General features: G+C 41.7%; 1 protein-coding gene across 3 annotated transcripts in view; it reads left to right on the forward strand.

Moving 5' to 3' along the window:
* Window positions 1–17620, forward strand: part of PDE7B (phosphodiesterase 7B) — a 175225-nt gene that overhangs the window by 146152 nt on the left and 11453 nt on the right. For all 3 annotated transcript variants that reach the window (XM_014263431.2, XM_005518485.3, XM_014263432.2), the window contains 7 exons: window positions 503–598; window positions 2271–2371; window positions 3842–3973; window positions 10211–10302; window positions 11318–11462; window positions 13458–13554; window positions 17458–17538. In XM_014263431.2, coding sequence (XP_014118906.2) covers window positions 503–598; window positions 2271–2371; window positions 3842–3973; window positions 10211–10302; window positions 11318–11462; window positions 13458–13554; window positions 17458–17538 — 744 coding nt within the window. The remainder of the gene's footprint in view (window positions 1–502; window positions 599–2270; window positions 2372–3841; window positions 3974–10210; window positions 10303–11317; window positions 11463–13457; window positions 13555–17457; window positions 17539–17620) is intronic.

The raw sequence follows: 17620 nt of genomic DNA on the forward strand, positions 1-17620 counted from the left end.
CGTTAATTATATGTCTATACAGCCATATGCAAAATTAAAAAAATTAATTCCAAACTCCTGATTTTTAGTAATTAATTAATTAGTACAGTGTGGCAAACCAAAGTGGCAGAAAAGCCACTCTTGTTTCTGCTGTTTCTGAAGATAGACCTGAATTACAAAGACGATGTTGCTCTCAGACAAACCTGTCAAAAGATTTTGTTAAAACCATGTCAATTTGCCTTCTTCCAGTTAAAACCACAGTTTGCCTGTCATGTTGAAACAGCAAATGTGACTTTATGGCATCTAGACACAAGAATGCCACTCCATTGGTACATCAAGTCTTGATAATGTATAGGAATAATTCATGTAAGTGATTTCTGGGTATATGAGTGTCATCTAAGCTCTCTTCATTGGAGATGAGGTGATTGGAGCTGACTAATAGGAAATTACCCAAATTTTTAGCCTTGCTTGATTTGTAACTACGTGTAAAGGGAATCTAAGAGTTGTTTCTTTCTGCTTTTAGGAAATAGTCTCGTAACACTGCTTTGTCACCTCTTCAATGTGCATGGACTTATTCACCATTTCCAGTTAGACATGGTTACATTACACAGGTTTTTTGGTAAGTGCACACCTCAAAGCCATGTTTGCATTAAGTTTATAGCTTAAGTAGAGCATCTGAAAAGGCAGTGGTTTTGTCTGTCTATGTAAAAAAGGATGATGTTGTTGGAAGTATTTCAGTAAAAGATGTCTGTGATATATATCATCATACAGTTTGCAGGCATTCAAGTACTTGGTTCAGTACCTAGTCAGGGGAGGGATTTCAAAAGGCTCTGCATTGGGCTGAAGCATCCCAGCAGTACAGTCACACTGGTGATTTATAATGAATACGCCATGCAGAGATGTGGCTGGCTTAGGCCCACACAGACAGACAGACACTGCAGGACCTATGCATGCACAGTACAATTGTGGTGCAGTGTAATTATTTTAGTGACTGAAAGACCACTGAGACCCAGGGCAGTTAAAAGCTTATGTGCAAGATTTAACAAATTATATCAAGCTGTCCACACTGAATAGTGTTGATGAAAGCCCCTGCTGCTGTTGCTGCCAACAGAAATATTGGCCCCATGCTGTCAGTGAACCAAAAGAAGAAATTGGCCAAAATCAATTATCTTTTGCATCACATTTTGAAAGCAGCTAAATGCCAGTTTTTCAGGCTGTCAGGCAGAGTTTCCAAAGAAGGGTCTCTCCTTTAAGACTGCCTAGCTGTCGCTTCTGGAAAGCGTTGTTCTGGTGCGGAGACAGACAAAATCTCCCCGCTGTTTCTAACTCCTGTGGGCAGGCATGAAGTGGACAGTCGGGTAATTAGAGCTAGTGGTACTCACAGTTTAAGGGATTACCCACTGTACCTCCAGATGCTTGTGCAGCTGGAAACAAACAGAAGGCTTGGACTTTCTTTGGCGCTCCTCATGCTGGCAGGGAGCGCCATGGGAAATCTGCCTGTTAGCTCTCCATTTGATTAATTTGATCGTGTCTAGGAGAGCGCTTTAGGCAGGATCACATGCAGCTTCCAGCACTCATGTGGTGGTGTCCCAAGACCACATAATGGTGCACATACTGCTGCAAGGAACAGAGGGGTGTGAAGCACACATCTCAATGATTTTTCTGCACCTGAGAGAAGGCTGAGAGTTAAGAGGTTGGTGCTCCTGGTCCAACTGGACTGGTTCCAGCACTGCAAACTAAAGCAAGAGGGACTGGCATTTTAAAATGAACACACAGATGTGATTAAAATTGTCACAGGAGATTTTGCTGAGGTTTTCTTGATTATTCACCTGGGGGGGTGTAGGAATGCCTTTGGCTGTAGTTCATCACTCAAATAATAAATGATGGCAGGATATCAGGGTCTGACTCCTGCTGCTGTAAAATAGGTGGTACTGCCTTAATGGCACACTATTACCCTACGACAGCAGCCTAAATAATTACACTCTGTTGTGGATAAATTTGCCTCTCTTCCTTGTTTATTTTACTCCTCAATGAGATCCTTCACTAAGGCAAGAAAGAGGTGATTTATGCACTAGACCCAGTATATCCCCTTGGGCCTCACAAATCCTTTCATGCATTTTTTCTCTAAAGGTATCCCGATAAAAACAGCAATTTAAATAAGCTACAGCTATTTGAAGAAACTCCTTAGGCAGCTGACTGCAAAACCTCAGATTGTATTTTAAGTCCAGTTCCCATTTGTGGCCTTGGCATTCAGAGACAAAAGGATCTTTGTTTTCTGTTTTGATTCCCAGTTATGGTTCAAGAAGATTACCATAGCCAGAACCCATACCACAATGCTGTCCATGCCGCTGATGTCACGCAAGCTATGCACTGCTATCTGAGGGAGCCCAAGGTAAGGACAACCTTTCAGATAGTTCTGAGATTGGTTTTTTTTTAAGGATTGAAATAAAACCCCCAAGAGATACTTCTAGACAGCAGAAAGTGATGGCATGCTGGAATTCAGCAACAAGTCAGGAGCAGCCTCAGCTACAGATTACAGATGTGTCAGTCAAGCCGTGAGAGTCACTTCTTATCACACAAGCATCGTGGCTAAGTGCTGCCATATGAGCTCCAGCCACCACGCAGTGTGACCCAGCCACCCACTGGTGCCTGCAGTCCTTCTCCCATCACTCAGCAGGAGGCAATGCATGTCTGTGCCTCAGCCACCTCAGAGCATAAGCTCCCCACATCACTATTTCAAAATACCAAATTAGGTGCGGTGCCACACCAGGAAAGGGGAAAACAGTCCCTTCAGATGGGTCTGTTGCAAGGGTGTGCTCTGCACAAGTATTTGACTGCTGCTGCAAGTCCTCACAGCATCAGGGTGGTGTTGCCTTGTGTGTTACTGGAAGGCATTGTGATATTGTTGTGCTGAGCCACAGTATAAGAACATAACTAATCTTTTTTGGCTTGGCTTAGATGAAAGGATGTTCTGCTAGAACTAGCAGTTTGTTCTACCAGAATATAGCAATGGTAGGTGAGGACAGGAGCAGGCCCCACCTTTCCTATATTTTCATGTCCTGCAAGATCTGCAAGCCTTTTCTTACCAGGAAGTACAGAGGACAGCCAACATCCAGAACCTGGACCATGCTGCTCATCAGTTCTCACCTCAGGATGCTTCTTTCATCTCATAGACCTGTACTCTGTACAGACTCATTGGGCTGGTAATAACTGCCTCACTTTCACAAACAGAAAAGTCTAAGAGTACCTTTTTTTGCTTCTAAATGAGCCCTGTAGCAGAAAAAAAAATCTGGACAGGTTTTCCAACTTGAATGTTTGAAGTTAGAAGGGTAAATTGTGTTCTCTGATGAAATACATGTACTTGAACTGGGATAAGTATTTAACAGCCAAAGCTGAAATTTCAGAAGTTGATAAACTCTGCATTTTATAACACAGTGTTATGCTAGAAAATTGAAGGCTGATCTTTTATTGGTATTACTAAATACTCGGAGAGGCAGAGCTCTTACTGGAAGGATGCTAAGATATGCCAACCTGCCACCCTGCCTGTTTGCTTTTTAAAGTAAATGTTTGAGATTATGCACAAGCACTTCTATTACAACAATCCTTATATTGCCCTGAATGATAAAGAGATAAAAGATTACAAACTGTAATAAAAGATGATTCTGTAGTCTAATATCTTTATAGATCTAAGTTCAACATTTACCTTAAAAATGTTGTTCACAGAATTTATACTTGACTTTTGTGTACAAATGCCTACAAACTCAAGCAATGGTATGATGTCAGCTGGTTTGTTTATTTACCCAAAAGAAAAACGTGTTTACTGTTCATATTCTTGTTGTGATTAATGTATGTGATGATTCAGCTTGCCAATTTCCTCACCCCATCGGACATCATGCTCGGACTGCTCGCTGCTGCAGCTCATGATGTGGATCACCCAGGAGTCAACCAACCCTTTCTGATTAAAACTAAACACCACCTTGCCAGCTTGTATCAGGTAAAACTGCTCATCGAGTTGCTAATGTGTAAAATGCAGTCAAGGAGAGTTTAAGCAATTTGCTGTGAACTTTTAATACCAAAATCTGGCAGCGGGAGGATGCGGGTCAAGTCATCACGCACTTTGGAGTCTGGATAATTTCAGTCAAGCACCTCACTGGGTGTCACTTCTTACAGCAAAGCTGATACAGGAAAATAGATGGAAATGTCAGGTTTTTTTGGGGACATTTAAGCCAGATCAGTTGCCTGGGTTGTTTCTGCTGTAGATCATCTGGGGTGAGTAGCTGTGGGTAGGAGATTTAAAATCATGACAGGAAGATTTCATCTTTCAATGAGCAAGTTAGCAGCAGCAGGCATGCTCTGAATTGGTATTGCATTAAAAGAAACCTTTGCTTCATGTGGCTGTAGTAAAATTAAACACTTAATGAACACTGCATTAGGAAAAAAATAGGAGACAGATGAAACCAAAGGAAAAGCTGTAGACGTTTACAGTAACATTTCTCAAGATACGAAGAAAGAACTTCAAGAAAGCCACTATGTCACACCGCAGTCTGTCTAGACCAGTATCCTGTTTCTAAGAGCAGCCAGCAAAAGATCTCAGAGAGAAACATAAGTTTGGGCTAAGTACAGAGTTGTCCTTCACCTAGTATGCATCCTTTCAGCTCTGGCAAGCAGTAGTAGAAAACTTCCTGAAACAAAAACACAGACCTCCTTGTTCAGTAACTAGCAATGAACCCATACTGCCTGATTTTTGTGGTCCTTTTTGAATATATTTGAGGTTTTGGTCCATGGCAATCATTGTAGCTCTGTACTTTATCTAAAGCTGTCCTGTGAGTATAATCTCCATACACATTGTTATTATATATGCAAATCTCTCTATTCTTTGCATTGTACTTACATATACAATGTGCCAGAGCAGTGCTGTACATCTTAATTTTGGTTGCACTAACCATAACTCACAGGTAATAAACGGAGATAGTATTGATTTCTAGCCTTTAGAATCACAGACTCATAGAATCATGAAGGTTGGATGAGACCTTTACAATCATCAGGTCCAGCCCAACTGTTCACCCAGCACCCGGTGCCAGATCCAGACACATCTTAAACCCCTCCAGGAATGGTGACTCCACCACCTCCGTGGGCAAACTGTTCCAGTGCCTGACCACCCTAACAGTGACAATTTTTTTCTGCTGTCTAATCTAAATGTCCCCTGTCTCAGCTTAAGGCCATTCCCTCTGGTCCTCTCACTGCAGGCACAGCAGGAGAGACCAGCCCCACCTCACTGCAGCCTCCTTTCGGGTGGGTTTAGGGAGCCATCAGGTCCCCCCTGAGCCACCTTTTCTCCAGGCTAAGCAGCCCCAGCTCCCTCAGCCTCTCCGTGTAAGACGTGTTCTCTGATCCTTTCATGAGCCTTGTTGCCCTTCTCTGGACATGCTCTAGCAGCTCCACGTCCTTTTTAAAGTGTGGAGCAAAGAACTAAACACAGAATTCGAGATGTGGCCTCACCAGTGCTGAGTACAAGGGGACAATCACCGGCCTGGTCCTGATGGCCACTATTCCTCATACAGGCCAGGATGCCATTTGCCTTCTTGGCCACTTGGCCACACACTGGATCATGTTCAGTCAGCTGTCGACCAGCACTCCCACTGGGCTGCTTTCCAGCCACTTTGGAAGAATCAATTCCAGCCTTTGTGGAGGTTGTCAGAAACAGAATATCCCATGTTAAAAATTAATCTACCTGAAGAAGACTCACTAATAGCTACATACACATACTTAGCAAATCAAGACATTGCCGTGACATGCTTACTACTTGATAAGAGAGTCTCTCTTTTTCTACACTACACAAGGAACATTTGGGTTTTCCCATAAGAAGTGGATTGTGTAATGTGACAGTGCAACTGTCCTGCCCTCAGGCATGGGAATGGGCTGGACTGTGGGAGCCCCAGCCAAGGCACAGTGATGCTCAAACACTGAAAACTTTGTGACTGGCCTCATCATAAGCTGATGCAGCTTATTATGTCATGACCATATGTTTCTGGTCCAGTCTTTTCTAAATGTCAGGCCAGCTGAGTGAGGAGGGAAAAAAGCCAGGGGCCTAAGCTGCGGTACTTTGGGAATGGTAAGGCTGCTTTGAAGAGGAGTGAGTAGAGCCATTCCACAAAACTCCTTGTCTTGTGAAAAGGTACAAACAATTCCTTCTAAAATTAATAGTGACAAACAGTACTTTATTTTAGGTTGAAAAATCAGGCTAATCTAAAAGACATACCGCTAAAATATTAGTATCTCGGAGAAGTGGTTTCTGCTCAGTTATTTGCATTTGAATATACTTACAAATGTTGGTTAGAAAAGGCAGTGACGAAGTAGAAAATGCAATCTTTCAACAGCAAATGAGATCTGAAGTACCCTTCTTAAGGACATTTACTGGCAAGTTTGAGCTATTTCAACTGAAAATGATCCCACATTGTTTCCAAAAATTTTAGTAGTATACATTGTATGGATGCCAATAAAAATAACTCCTGGAAAAGTTTTGCTGAAAATGTTCATAGTCAAAAATTTAGATTTAGTGAATAGTCTTTAAAACATGTACTTTAACATGTGCTTGAAACTGAAACAAAGTTCTTAGGTTTTAGGTTTTTAAGTAGCTGAGCCACAGAACTGCTGGGATTAATCAGAAAAAGGATCAAATGAAAGTTAACTTTAACAGAGCTGGCAGTCATCTGTCATTGAGACTGTGGACTTATCCGTGTATGGCATTTCTATGCTTTTTAATGTCTCTTGACATTTAAATTAGAACTTTACATTTACATGTGGAAGAAAAGGTTTTCCAAAAGAGGTAGGTCAGCTTTTGACAAAGATGTAAAATATTTGACAGTTTCTGAAGTGCTTATGTGAGAAGAGTCACATTTCAGGAAGACATCACCAAGGACTTCAGAGCTTTTAATATATTTTCAAACCATATTTTATGATTCAAGATACTTTGTTTTTAATCGATAGTGTAATTTCCACAAGAGTCCATTGCACGTGATTGCACAGACCATAATTTTCTACAAAAACAGAGCAGCTCATTGAAATCTCCAGCATTATAAGGACAGTTGAGAGCATAGAAGGTGACTCTAGTGGTCTGGAGGTCACTTAGTTTTCCTGTGAGGAGCACAACAGCATCCTTTGTAATGTGATGCAGACTTTGCTTCTAACTTGCATTTTCTGGCTTTTAAATTATTAGAAGTGTGGATAGATCACATACAACATCTGTAGTACAAAACAGGTTTCAGAAAACTATGAAGGGACACTTTACAACTTTAATATAGATGTAGGTAAGCTGGAAATAGGAAAGTACATTTTGGGCAGCAGTAAAAACAGTTCTCCTTTGCAGTCTTCCTTTAAAGCAATGTTTCTAATTATAAGTGTCATTTTTGACTATTTAACATTATGTAGTTAAACCAGCTGCTCAATGAGTAAGAATAGACTGAAGAAATTTAAATAAATGCTGATCTGCTTTGAATTAAAATTGAAGTTTGCTCTGCACCTAGTTAGTAGCAAGTCTCCCTTTCCTCAAATTGCTGTTCTTTTTCAGATGTGTACGTCAAATGCACTGGTTCAAATAGCTCAGACCAGGTAACGGATTGGAAATAATTGTGGTAGCTTAAGTAAAATAAACAGTCATAGTCCTGAAGTCCCTGTTGTAGCAATCTACTGGCCTTGGGCTGTAAATGTGACAGAAGCTTCCTATAGTACAGCCTTTAAAGCAAAGCTGCACTACTCAGTTTTTTAAAAAAACTAAAACCCCATGAAGAAGCAGAGCTGAGAGCCCCGGTCTGCAAGCCAGCACGGAGACTTTGCCTGCATGGGTTGTCTCCCACCAGCCTGGGCGATCAGACAGCTCACGGCAATTAGTCTTAATAAAGCAGTTGTGTGTTCCTGGGTGGAATAGCTGACTCTACTAATTGCTGGCAGCCACTTCAGGGATTCCGGCTCCTTACATTTAAGAGGAGAATCATATGACTTCATGCTCGGTTGTTGGCTTGTTAACGTGACCTTTCCTTTTCCCTCCTCCCTGTAGTTTCAGTGTGGGAAACTAAACAGTGCAGCAGTGTCAGTTTAAGGTTTCCCCCTATAGCAGCAGGCAAAGAGCAGAAACTTAGAGAAGCAGAAATACTCTGAGATGACTGCCTGAGTTTGGTTTTTCCTATGAGTAACTACTAATTGGATGCAGGAAAGGTCTCAGGTGCCTCAACCCTGTTCTGGCTGGCCTTCAGTATGGCCAAGGAACAGCTGCATCCATGAAGTGTAATTCCCTGTTTGAGGCAGGTGCTGCTGAAGCAGCTCCTCACAGCAAGTAAAGCTGCCACGCTGGATGGGATGTGGGGACTCGGGGTGCTCCAAGGGGCATCTCCCTGGTTGCAGTGTTTCAAGGATGCACTCAGACCAGGGTCACAGGAAATAGAGTGCATACAGGCACTGTCTTAAACAAGTGCAAGCCTTCCCAAAAGCCAAAGGTGATAGTCAATTAGAGTTTGTCCAGTTTAGTAGGAAGATGGCAGCCTGTGGCTTTGGGGTGACTCCTGGGACTAGTATTCAGCTCTGCTACTGGATAGGTGAAAAAAAAAAACAAAAACAAACAAACAAAAAAAATTGTTATTATGTTCTATTACATTCTCTTACTTTTCTTGGTCAGAGTGTAGAGTTGCAAAAGTCCATCCTGATGTATTTAGGCAAAAGGAGAAAACAGATATTTGAGTTGGCAAGTGAACAGAATTGCTGTCAAAAATAATTTCTGTATTGCATAACTGATGTTGAGATCTGAGTCCATCAGCTCTTCCTAAGAAAAGGAATTGGTTTTTACATGATTTGAAAGTTTTGGAGTTGGTATTACTTTGATTTTTCCCCTAGAATATGTGATTTCTGTAAGGGAAACAAGCAGACAAACCCAGAGAAATACCAAAGCTACACTGTGTGAATTCAGAAGCAACAAAAACCACTGCAGAAAGTGCTGTGATAGGAAGTCAATCCAGTTTGTACTCTCACCTTTGCAGTAGGCAAGATGATCAAAATGCAAATTGGATCTTGGTTACTGGCAATGTTTAGCATTTCAACACTAAAGGGAAGATGGGGAAGACATAGGGAGAAAATACTGCTCAATCCCTCTTGGAAAAGTTGAAGCTGTGCATCATGTCCCATGGGAAAGGCAGTACTATGGCAGCAACACCTCAGAGCTGTGGGACTGTGTGTGAGGGAGCTAGAGATCGATAGTGCCTGGAGAGAGGGATTCTGACTCCACTTTCCCAGCTGGCAGTGACAGGGTGGAGTCCTTGTTCTGCTGTCTGCTCAAAAAGTTTTGTTTTGTTTCATTTTGTTTTTCTTATATCGTGCTCATCTACTGCAAAAGCTGTGACCTGCCCAAAACAGGGAACAGATGATAGAGGTTTTTGAACAAGAGACATTTATGAGGCATTTGGTGGTAGAAAGTACTCCGTGAACTAAACAAGTGATGATGGGAAAATGCATTGCATATTACGATAGTAATTTCAAGTCATCAGATACCAAATTCAAGTCATAAGATACCAAATTTGTTGTAATTTACTGACAGTCTAGAAAGCTGGGTTTCAGCTCCCTAGCAGTTTTTTTCTGACTTAACTTTGGTTCCACTTAGTTGAAAGCAAGGAAGCAAAGGGGAGTCAAAACTTGTTGCAGGCGAAATTGCTGAAGCCTGCAAATGCTCAGCAGTACCACTATTCCTCTTGCTTTTACTGAACAGCTGCAGGCAGCTTCCAGTTCCCTGACTCAAAGGGAAATTTGGCAGTTTAGTTTTCTTTTTTTTGTCCACTCTGCATTCAAACTGTACAGGCTGAAAAGTCAACCTGGAATCAATAGGAGGTAAAAACATGATTTTGCACTCCTGTTTTAATTAATTTGTTAATAAATGTGTTAGAATGCAAGCTACCTCCCACTCAGATAAGATTAGCTCCTCTGTTCACAGCAGGACTCAAAAACTGCAGAACAACAGGCCTCTAAGGGCTGACCTTAGCTAAGAAACCCAGCTGACCCAGCTAAGAAACAAGGTCTTTAACTGTAGAAATCTAGACCAATTACTCTAATCCAGCTGTGGCTGGAAAGCACACATTTCAGGCTCATGTTACAGCATGTCCAACCAGCTCTGGGTATCATGTGGTACAGCAAATCCATATGTGTAGCTGTTATCATCCTCATCCTTGTATTTATCGGTGTTACTGCTCCCCAGAACGTTTCCGTGCTGGAGAACCACCACTGGCGCTCCACCGTGGGCATGCTTCGAGAGTCACGGCTGCTCGCCCACCTGCCCAAGGAGGTCACGTAAGTGTCCACCACGAGCACTGACACCAGGTTGTGGCCTTCTCCCTTCTTAAAAGCACATTGGCAAAGAGACCCAGGCTTCAGAACAGGCTGAAGTTGGTGCCACTACCAAATCACGAGACAAAGTTGTACGGCAGAAGTGTTTTTTAAGACGTATCCACTTCTGCAGCACAGGAATGGCCACTCTCAGCACCAGGAACTTGGAGAGTCCCAGCAAGGGTGAACTTGTTCAGTGGGTTGTTGACATTTTTCATTTTACATAGCACCAACCGAATATGGAAAGATCTAGTGATTAAAAACAGGAAATTGAAGGAGTTGGTCGAGGAGCATCAAGACTGCTCTGGACTTCCACACCTCACTGAGGGAATCCGGTTCAGTCTTTATGGATAAAGCAAAAAAAAAGAGCAGCCACATTGGCCAAGTTGCTGCTAGCTTTTTACTTGTGTTAGTCCCACCAAGGATGGGTGAGTTTTGAGATTGAGACAAGTGAACAGACTGCAGTATTAAATTTTAAATCTCAGGTGACTCTCCCAAGAATATAAACAAGTTATCTGCAAGCAGTAAGCTCCATATCCCTCCAGAAATTCTTTGCATCAGACCAACAATTTTAAAGAACTTCAGTCTAGACCTTCACAACTTTGAATGCAACTTCAAAGTTGCAGGATTCACCGCTCAGCTCTGAGCAGCTGAAGTAAGACGTGAATGTTTTTCTTGATGAAACGTGCTGTTGTTTCAGGGTGGACTTTTTTGTACTTTCCTAGTGCTTTTCAGAAACTTTCAGAACAACCTGTGCCAACAAGCATTTTTCTTCTACATTATCTATTCTTTTTGAACCCATTTTGGCAGGTAGAACACTTGTACCCTGCAAACCCCAGCAGAGACTGAGTAAACAGATCAGACTGGGTCCATAAAGAAAGAGGGAGCTTTATGCCTGCTCCAGTGATCGAGAGCAGGTTTTGAGCTCTTAATGTTGAATGGTTCCATGATTAAAGGGGGTTATTTACCTTTATTGCAGACAGGACATTGAGCAGCAGTTGGGCTCCCTGATCTTGGCAACAGACATCAACAGGCAAAATGAGTTTTTGATCCGTCTGAAATCTCACCTTGACAATCAGGATTTGAGGCTGGAGGATGCACAAGACAGACATTTTATGCTTCAGGTAACTTCAAATTTTTTTTTAATTGTTTTTATTAATTTTTCAGGTCACAGTATTTCCTAGTATATGTTTAGAGGAGTATATTATAGCATGTCTGGACATCAGCCTCTTCTTACCTATTACTATAAACACTTCCCTTCTGCCACCTTCTGGCACATCAGGCAAGCATAAGGTGCTTCCTTATGTAATTTCCTCGAGTTAAAAAGCTGTAAATGCAACAGATACAGGAGAGTCTCAAATGCTAAGGAATGAAGATAAGTTAGTAATTATTTTTTTTTTCCAGAACACTGCTTCTCTTGCCGGGTAATGCTTCAATTGTAGTCTCACTCTCTCTTCTGGCAAATGTCCCTCCACTGGTGTTATTTTCTAGCACAGTGCAGGAGAGCCCACTCATTGGTGTTTTTTTCCAGGACAGCCTGACATCAGGTCTCCAAGTCCTGTTCCTGTGATGGATGCTCAGAAACTGCCTCTGCAGAGACAGCTGTTGCCATGGCAGCAGATGCTTCTCTAGTGCATCTGCCCAGCTAATGAAAAACCCATGCTTTATTCAAAAATCAGATAGGTTCACACTGGTTCTTCCAGCTAAGCAGCAGTCATTAGCAGACTCTTCAGAATAAACCTCTACCTATTAAAGCATTATTGTGATTAATGTAGCTACATATACTTGCTTCTTTGGAGAAATTACATTAATTTAATTCCTAAATACATAAAGAAGTTGAAGTAATCTTTTTCATTTATAAAACAAACACATATTTTCCTTCCATCAAAGTCACGGAAAAAGTGACAGCTGCAAGGAAGTGCTGATCTGTTAATTCTTCCCACTCCAGCAGCATGGGAAATGTAGTAGCTTCTCACCTGTCCTGCCTCAAAACCAGTCTTCTATCAGATTCCTGCACAGACTGTGCAAGGCAGAGTGAAAGGTTGATCATATTTCTGGAGTGATAAGGCAAGACAGTTGTGCAAATGTCAAAAGCAGAGGAACTCCAGCTCTCAGGTATGGCAGAAAAGGTTTCTTATGCACTAGCAACTTAGGAACAAGGGAAAAGACACAGTAAGATTTACTTATCTGGTGGATTAGCTATGGAAGAAGAAAAGAAAAAATCAAGAAATCTTGATTGATTGGAGTAAGCTAAAGAATGTTTGAAAGGTCCTTTCAAGTAGACAATAACATTAAGGCTAATCAGCTTAATCCAAAGAGAAGAATGACTTGGAGATTTCCCTCTGCTGCTTCACAGGTCTGAACCCTTACAGGAAATATTTATGTTTTCTTCCCGGGTGCCAGAATGACTTCTGACTTCTGAAGACAGTCAGGCTGAATGACTGTGTTCTGTCTGTGAAGAAACAAGGCACATGATATTTTGTTCCAAGGCAGTAAGACAGGCAGAGTATTACATGGTTTACTTTTCTGAGGTAGTAACTGTTTTAAAAACCTTTTCCCCTGTGCTCATTCTCCTAAAAAGCACTTAAAAGTACGAGTTAACTAAGTGAAACCAGGCCAGGGGCAGTGTGGAGAGCCCTGTGCTTAGCTATGTAAACAAAAATATGCAGACATTAAGATGAAGTGTAAGTGAAGTGAGATGCAAGGTCACTCACTGAGACCGCAGAGAAATCGTGCCCAAGTACACCAGCTTGGCTCTTCCCTTCCTTGTCATCAGCCATGGATGCTGAGCCAAGCAGTCAGCAGGAGCCAGCCTGAGGCTTTTGTTGGCTTATTCCTTGCAAGGAATATCCAAAACACTTTGCAGCTTTGGAATGTGGCCCTACTCTTGTTCTCACTACGGTAAGGCGGAGGGCTGAATGAAAGTTTTGTTTGCAGCTTAAATAAATGCTCTTTCCTCAAAGGGCACATTTGGGTGAGGCTGAGTCTCTGAAAGGTAACCTTAACCCTTCCCAGCATCGCTGGTGGGGCCTGGGAGTTTCATGACTGCAGATTTACTGCTGAAAGCACTGCTAAACAGTGACTTCTTTTCTCACTGCTACTTTCCTTCTTGCTTTCAGATTGCACTCAAGTGTGCTGACATTTGCAACCCTTGCCGGGTCTGGGATCTGAGTAAACAGTGGAGTGAACGGGTCTGCGAAGAGTTTTACCGGCAAGGTCAGCCCCTTCAACTCACAGCAGTCCCCTTTCACCTCAGCTTTCCATGGTTTCTGTGTGACAAGTCAGAGGCAGCACTGAAACATCCCGTGAGAATGAGCTGTTCAGAGATGCTCTGCCTCACTGGAAAAGTGGGAAGGAAGGGGTAGAAGAGCAACAAGTGTTTCTCTGCTCCTCTACCAGCATCAAGCAGGAGAAGGGAGGGTTTTGTTGTGCCTCAGCACTTGAATTCAGCTGAAAAGCCTATGGCTGGCTTCTTCTCTGAGACCCTCCAATCACCATGACCATTTCTGAGCTGGAATGGTGCCGGTGCCACACTGCCCCAAAATCCTAGCACTGTGTTTTGACTCGCTTTTCATGCTCCCACTACAACTCTGATGAGAGCCTTACCCTCACTGTTTCCCAAGTATGACACGTTCTCCTGCCTGCAGATGCAGAGAAAGGGTTCAAACACGCTTCCCAGCATGCTGTTGGAAAGGGCCAAAGCAGGCAAGCCAAACCTCAGCTAGAACCTATTGCAAATGTTTTCAGACCCCTGCAGAGAGCACAGTCAAGCAGGGGGTTCTTTGAAACACAGTAATTAGACCATTTGGCTCTATCTGCATAGGCAAGGTCATGCTGTGCTACAATGCAGCAGAGTTTAATCACTGCTAAATTTTTTGTTCAGAGCATCCTGAGAGTTGAAGGCAAGTGGAAGAGCACACAATGAAGTTCTTAGTTCATTTAATATTCTGCACTACAAAATTAAGCCACATCTGACCTGGTGCCTGGTACAGTTAGTCTGTAACAAGGGCAAACAGGTCAGCAAGTTAATTTTCAGCCACTGTCAGTTTAAGCTGGTGAGATGTCTTTGACTATGATGCCTTTGAAGCAACATAAGCAACTTGCCCAATGCAGGTTTAGTTAGTTAAGTGTGTAGTGAAGGCATAATCAGTATGCAGCTCATGAGGTGCAGCTCCTCACCTTTAGTGTATTGGGGGACTATGCTGAGAAAGACAACTCTTACAAATGTAAGCTTTGTCCACTGCCCTCAAGATTTGTTAGTCTAACATCTAAAACAGACCTCTGACAGGGGATACCTGAGTACATGAGACCAGTAAGAACCATCACAGGAAGAAAAGGAGCATTTTTTATGGGACAGTTATACAGAAACTGCTCTATCACTAGTGGCTGTATAATGATGTTCAGTGGTACAGTACTTCCAGTGTTAAATAGTATGCATTTAGATACCATTGTAACTTTAAAATGTTTCTGTAGACCTCTCTACCCCTTTACACATAATGATGGGGCTTGAAGGTATTTTCAAAATACACGACATAGTACTAAGTTTAACATCTGGATATCATAAGGTTTCTCGTTTTGATTTTTAATTATAGATGAGACTGATAATACCACAATTAGTGCTTTGTTTAATCTTCCTTCTGGAACAGATAGAAAGTTTTAACTTTTTTTTTTAATAAACAGTTCTGAGGTCATTTTAATAGAGACTCAGATCCTGATCTTCTAGTGTTCTGGTGCATCTACACTACACATTAGTAAATAAAATATACAATCCAGCTACATTTCAGGGAGCATCTGACACCTACAGCAGCGTAGGCCTTTCCTAGAAAAATACTTCAACTTGTTTTCAGATCTTTTAAAAGTCAGCACAGCTAGAAACACAGGGTAAGTAACTTGATTTAAATATATGAAACTGCAAGGAGTAAGAAAAAGCTTTCAAGAAAATGGCTAATGTTGAAGCAGCATTAATGATAAGTTTCTCTGTTAAGGTTTTAAAATTGCTTGGACGGTTTTTCCTAGCATGAAAGTTCTCAGGAACAAATTCACGCAGTTCTTTTCATAGTAACTTGAAACAAAAATATTGACTGTCATTTTAAGTTCTTACCATGCAAAAACAAATCTTATTTTTGTCAATTCAGTGATTTCTGAAAGACAAGAAGATGTAGATATACTTTGAGCCAGACAGGTCAACCGTTTTCTACCCAGAACACCTACAGAGAGGATATCACCGGAGTTAGAAACTTTCTTTTAGTCACAAATTTTTGGAGTGGTAGATGAGAAGACAAATTGCACATTTGGAAACATGAGAGACTGTTATTGTGTCTCACTTTTGCTAAATTGTTCCTTTTGATTGTTCATGAAGCTACAAATGTTTTCCTGATACTTTCTAAGCACCCAATTAGAACTGAAAATACTCTGCTCACATATGAGAAGTGATTGCATGCTGCAGAGGGAAGAAAGGCAAGGCTTAGAAATGCACACAGTGTTTTATAAGGGGCTGTAAAACCTGGGTGGCACAGTAGCACAGTAGTAAAAACTGTTAGTGGGGAGAAAAGAGCTTTTAAACAAAAACAGCAGATTTAGAGCAAAATGTTTCTTTATGGGTTGAATACAGTGTTTTGTCTAAACTAACAGGTCTGTCTTTCTTACAGGAAAGCTTTTCCTAACCAGCCCTCACTACATCCTTATTAATAAATCACATGGACAAAATATTATTGTCTGAGGGGAAGTGGCACATCTTAGCTTGCACACAGTTAACTTTCACTTCCTTTCCATGCTGTAGACATGAAAGATCCTGTATCTCATGCAGTATCCAGGATTGTACACTGGCATGGAAGGCTAACAATCACAAAGGATGAACTTGTTGCACTCAGAAAACACTTGTTTTAAGAAAATCACTACACCCAAAACTTAACTCAGAGCAATCTTTGCATGAAGTTATTGCAGGGACAGGGGGATGCAGTCTCTCCAGCAGAAAAAGTGATTGTTTTGTACGGAAGTGAGCAAATTACACCCTCTGAGATGTTTTTTTGCTGAATGCTTAAATCCAGCATGGTCATTGCTATTGATTACCTTCAACTCCATAGAAAACATCTCTTGCCATCACTGTGTATGGAAGCCTGTCCTGTGTGACCATTTCTGCAGGAATAATTTCTGCTGACTGTTTATAAGCATCTTCTCAATGTCAGTCCTGGTCAATTCTGTATCAGGAGCAATCTGAGGTGGCATCTGGGGTGAGCAGATTCCCCAGCAAGGTTTTTCTTTCAACAATTTGAAACAGTCCCCAGGGCTGGTCACAGCAGGAGCTGTCTGCAGCATTTTTCAGGACAGGCCTGGATTTGGAACTGGAGACCTCCTGGTCCAGTTAGTCAAATACCCTGCTCTGAAGGTGGCCAGGAGTTCAGCCAACTACTTCACTGTCTCGAGTCACTCTGTGCAGGTGCCTCTCTGGGGACTGCCTGGACAACCCAGGAAATAAATATGCTCAGTGCAGCAGCGAAGGCATAGCTTGATACCCAGCTACTGCACAGACTTCTAATTTCATCCTTTTTCCACATTTATAACTTGAACTCCATAGCTCTTAACACTTGAAACATTTCTGGGGTCCACGCTTTGGCCTTTATTGGTTTGTTAGTGCAGCCATAGCTGTGGGCTGCCAGCTTCCAGCACTCTTCCCTTTACGAGCCACTTCCACAAGAACACACTAGCAATTTCCAGCACAGTACTACTGGAGATGCGTTTCTTCTAAAATTGATACACCGCAGTTTTCTGCTAGGAAGGGATTTGAACAATGAGTAAAGAAACCAGAATGTCTTAAAAATCTTTCACATGAGAGAGTCTGTTTTAAAAATTCAGGTCCTCAGAACACTTACATGCTCAAATTTAATGTTCGTCTAAAAGTCTTCTTTTCTTAGATTTTTCTTTGTATGGATAATTGGTTGCTCTGATACCTAAAAAGTAAAAGTCCAGAGAATGAAGGTATTTACACATTTACCATGGTCCTCATTGATAGAAGATTCCAACTCCTCACACAGCTGCAGACATAGTAAAAGTGTGGCGTAGGTATGGAGAAGAGATAAAAGTGGCAGAAAAGATTTTTTTTTTTTTTTTTTATTTTTGCAGGTGATCTGGAACAAAAATTTGAACTGGAAGTAAGTCCCCTTTGTAATCAGCAAAAGGATACAGTACCAAGCATCCAGATTGGTAAGTATTAGTTTCATTCTCTTCGTGTTTATCTCACTATGGCAGAAGCTCTAAGAAACTTCTATCCACCACATGCCCCACT

This window comes from Pseudopodoces humilis, chromosome 3, assembly GCF_049639895.1.
Source record: "Pseudopodoces humilis isolate 2021_Gansu_Grassland_sample_001 chromosome 3, ASM4963989v1, whole genome shotgun sequence".
Taxonomy (NCBI): Eukaryota; Metazoa; Chordata; class Aves; order Passeriformes; family Paridae; genus Pseudopodoces; species Pseudopodoces humilis.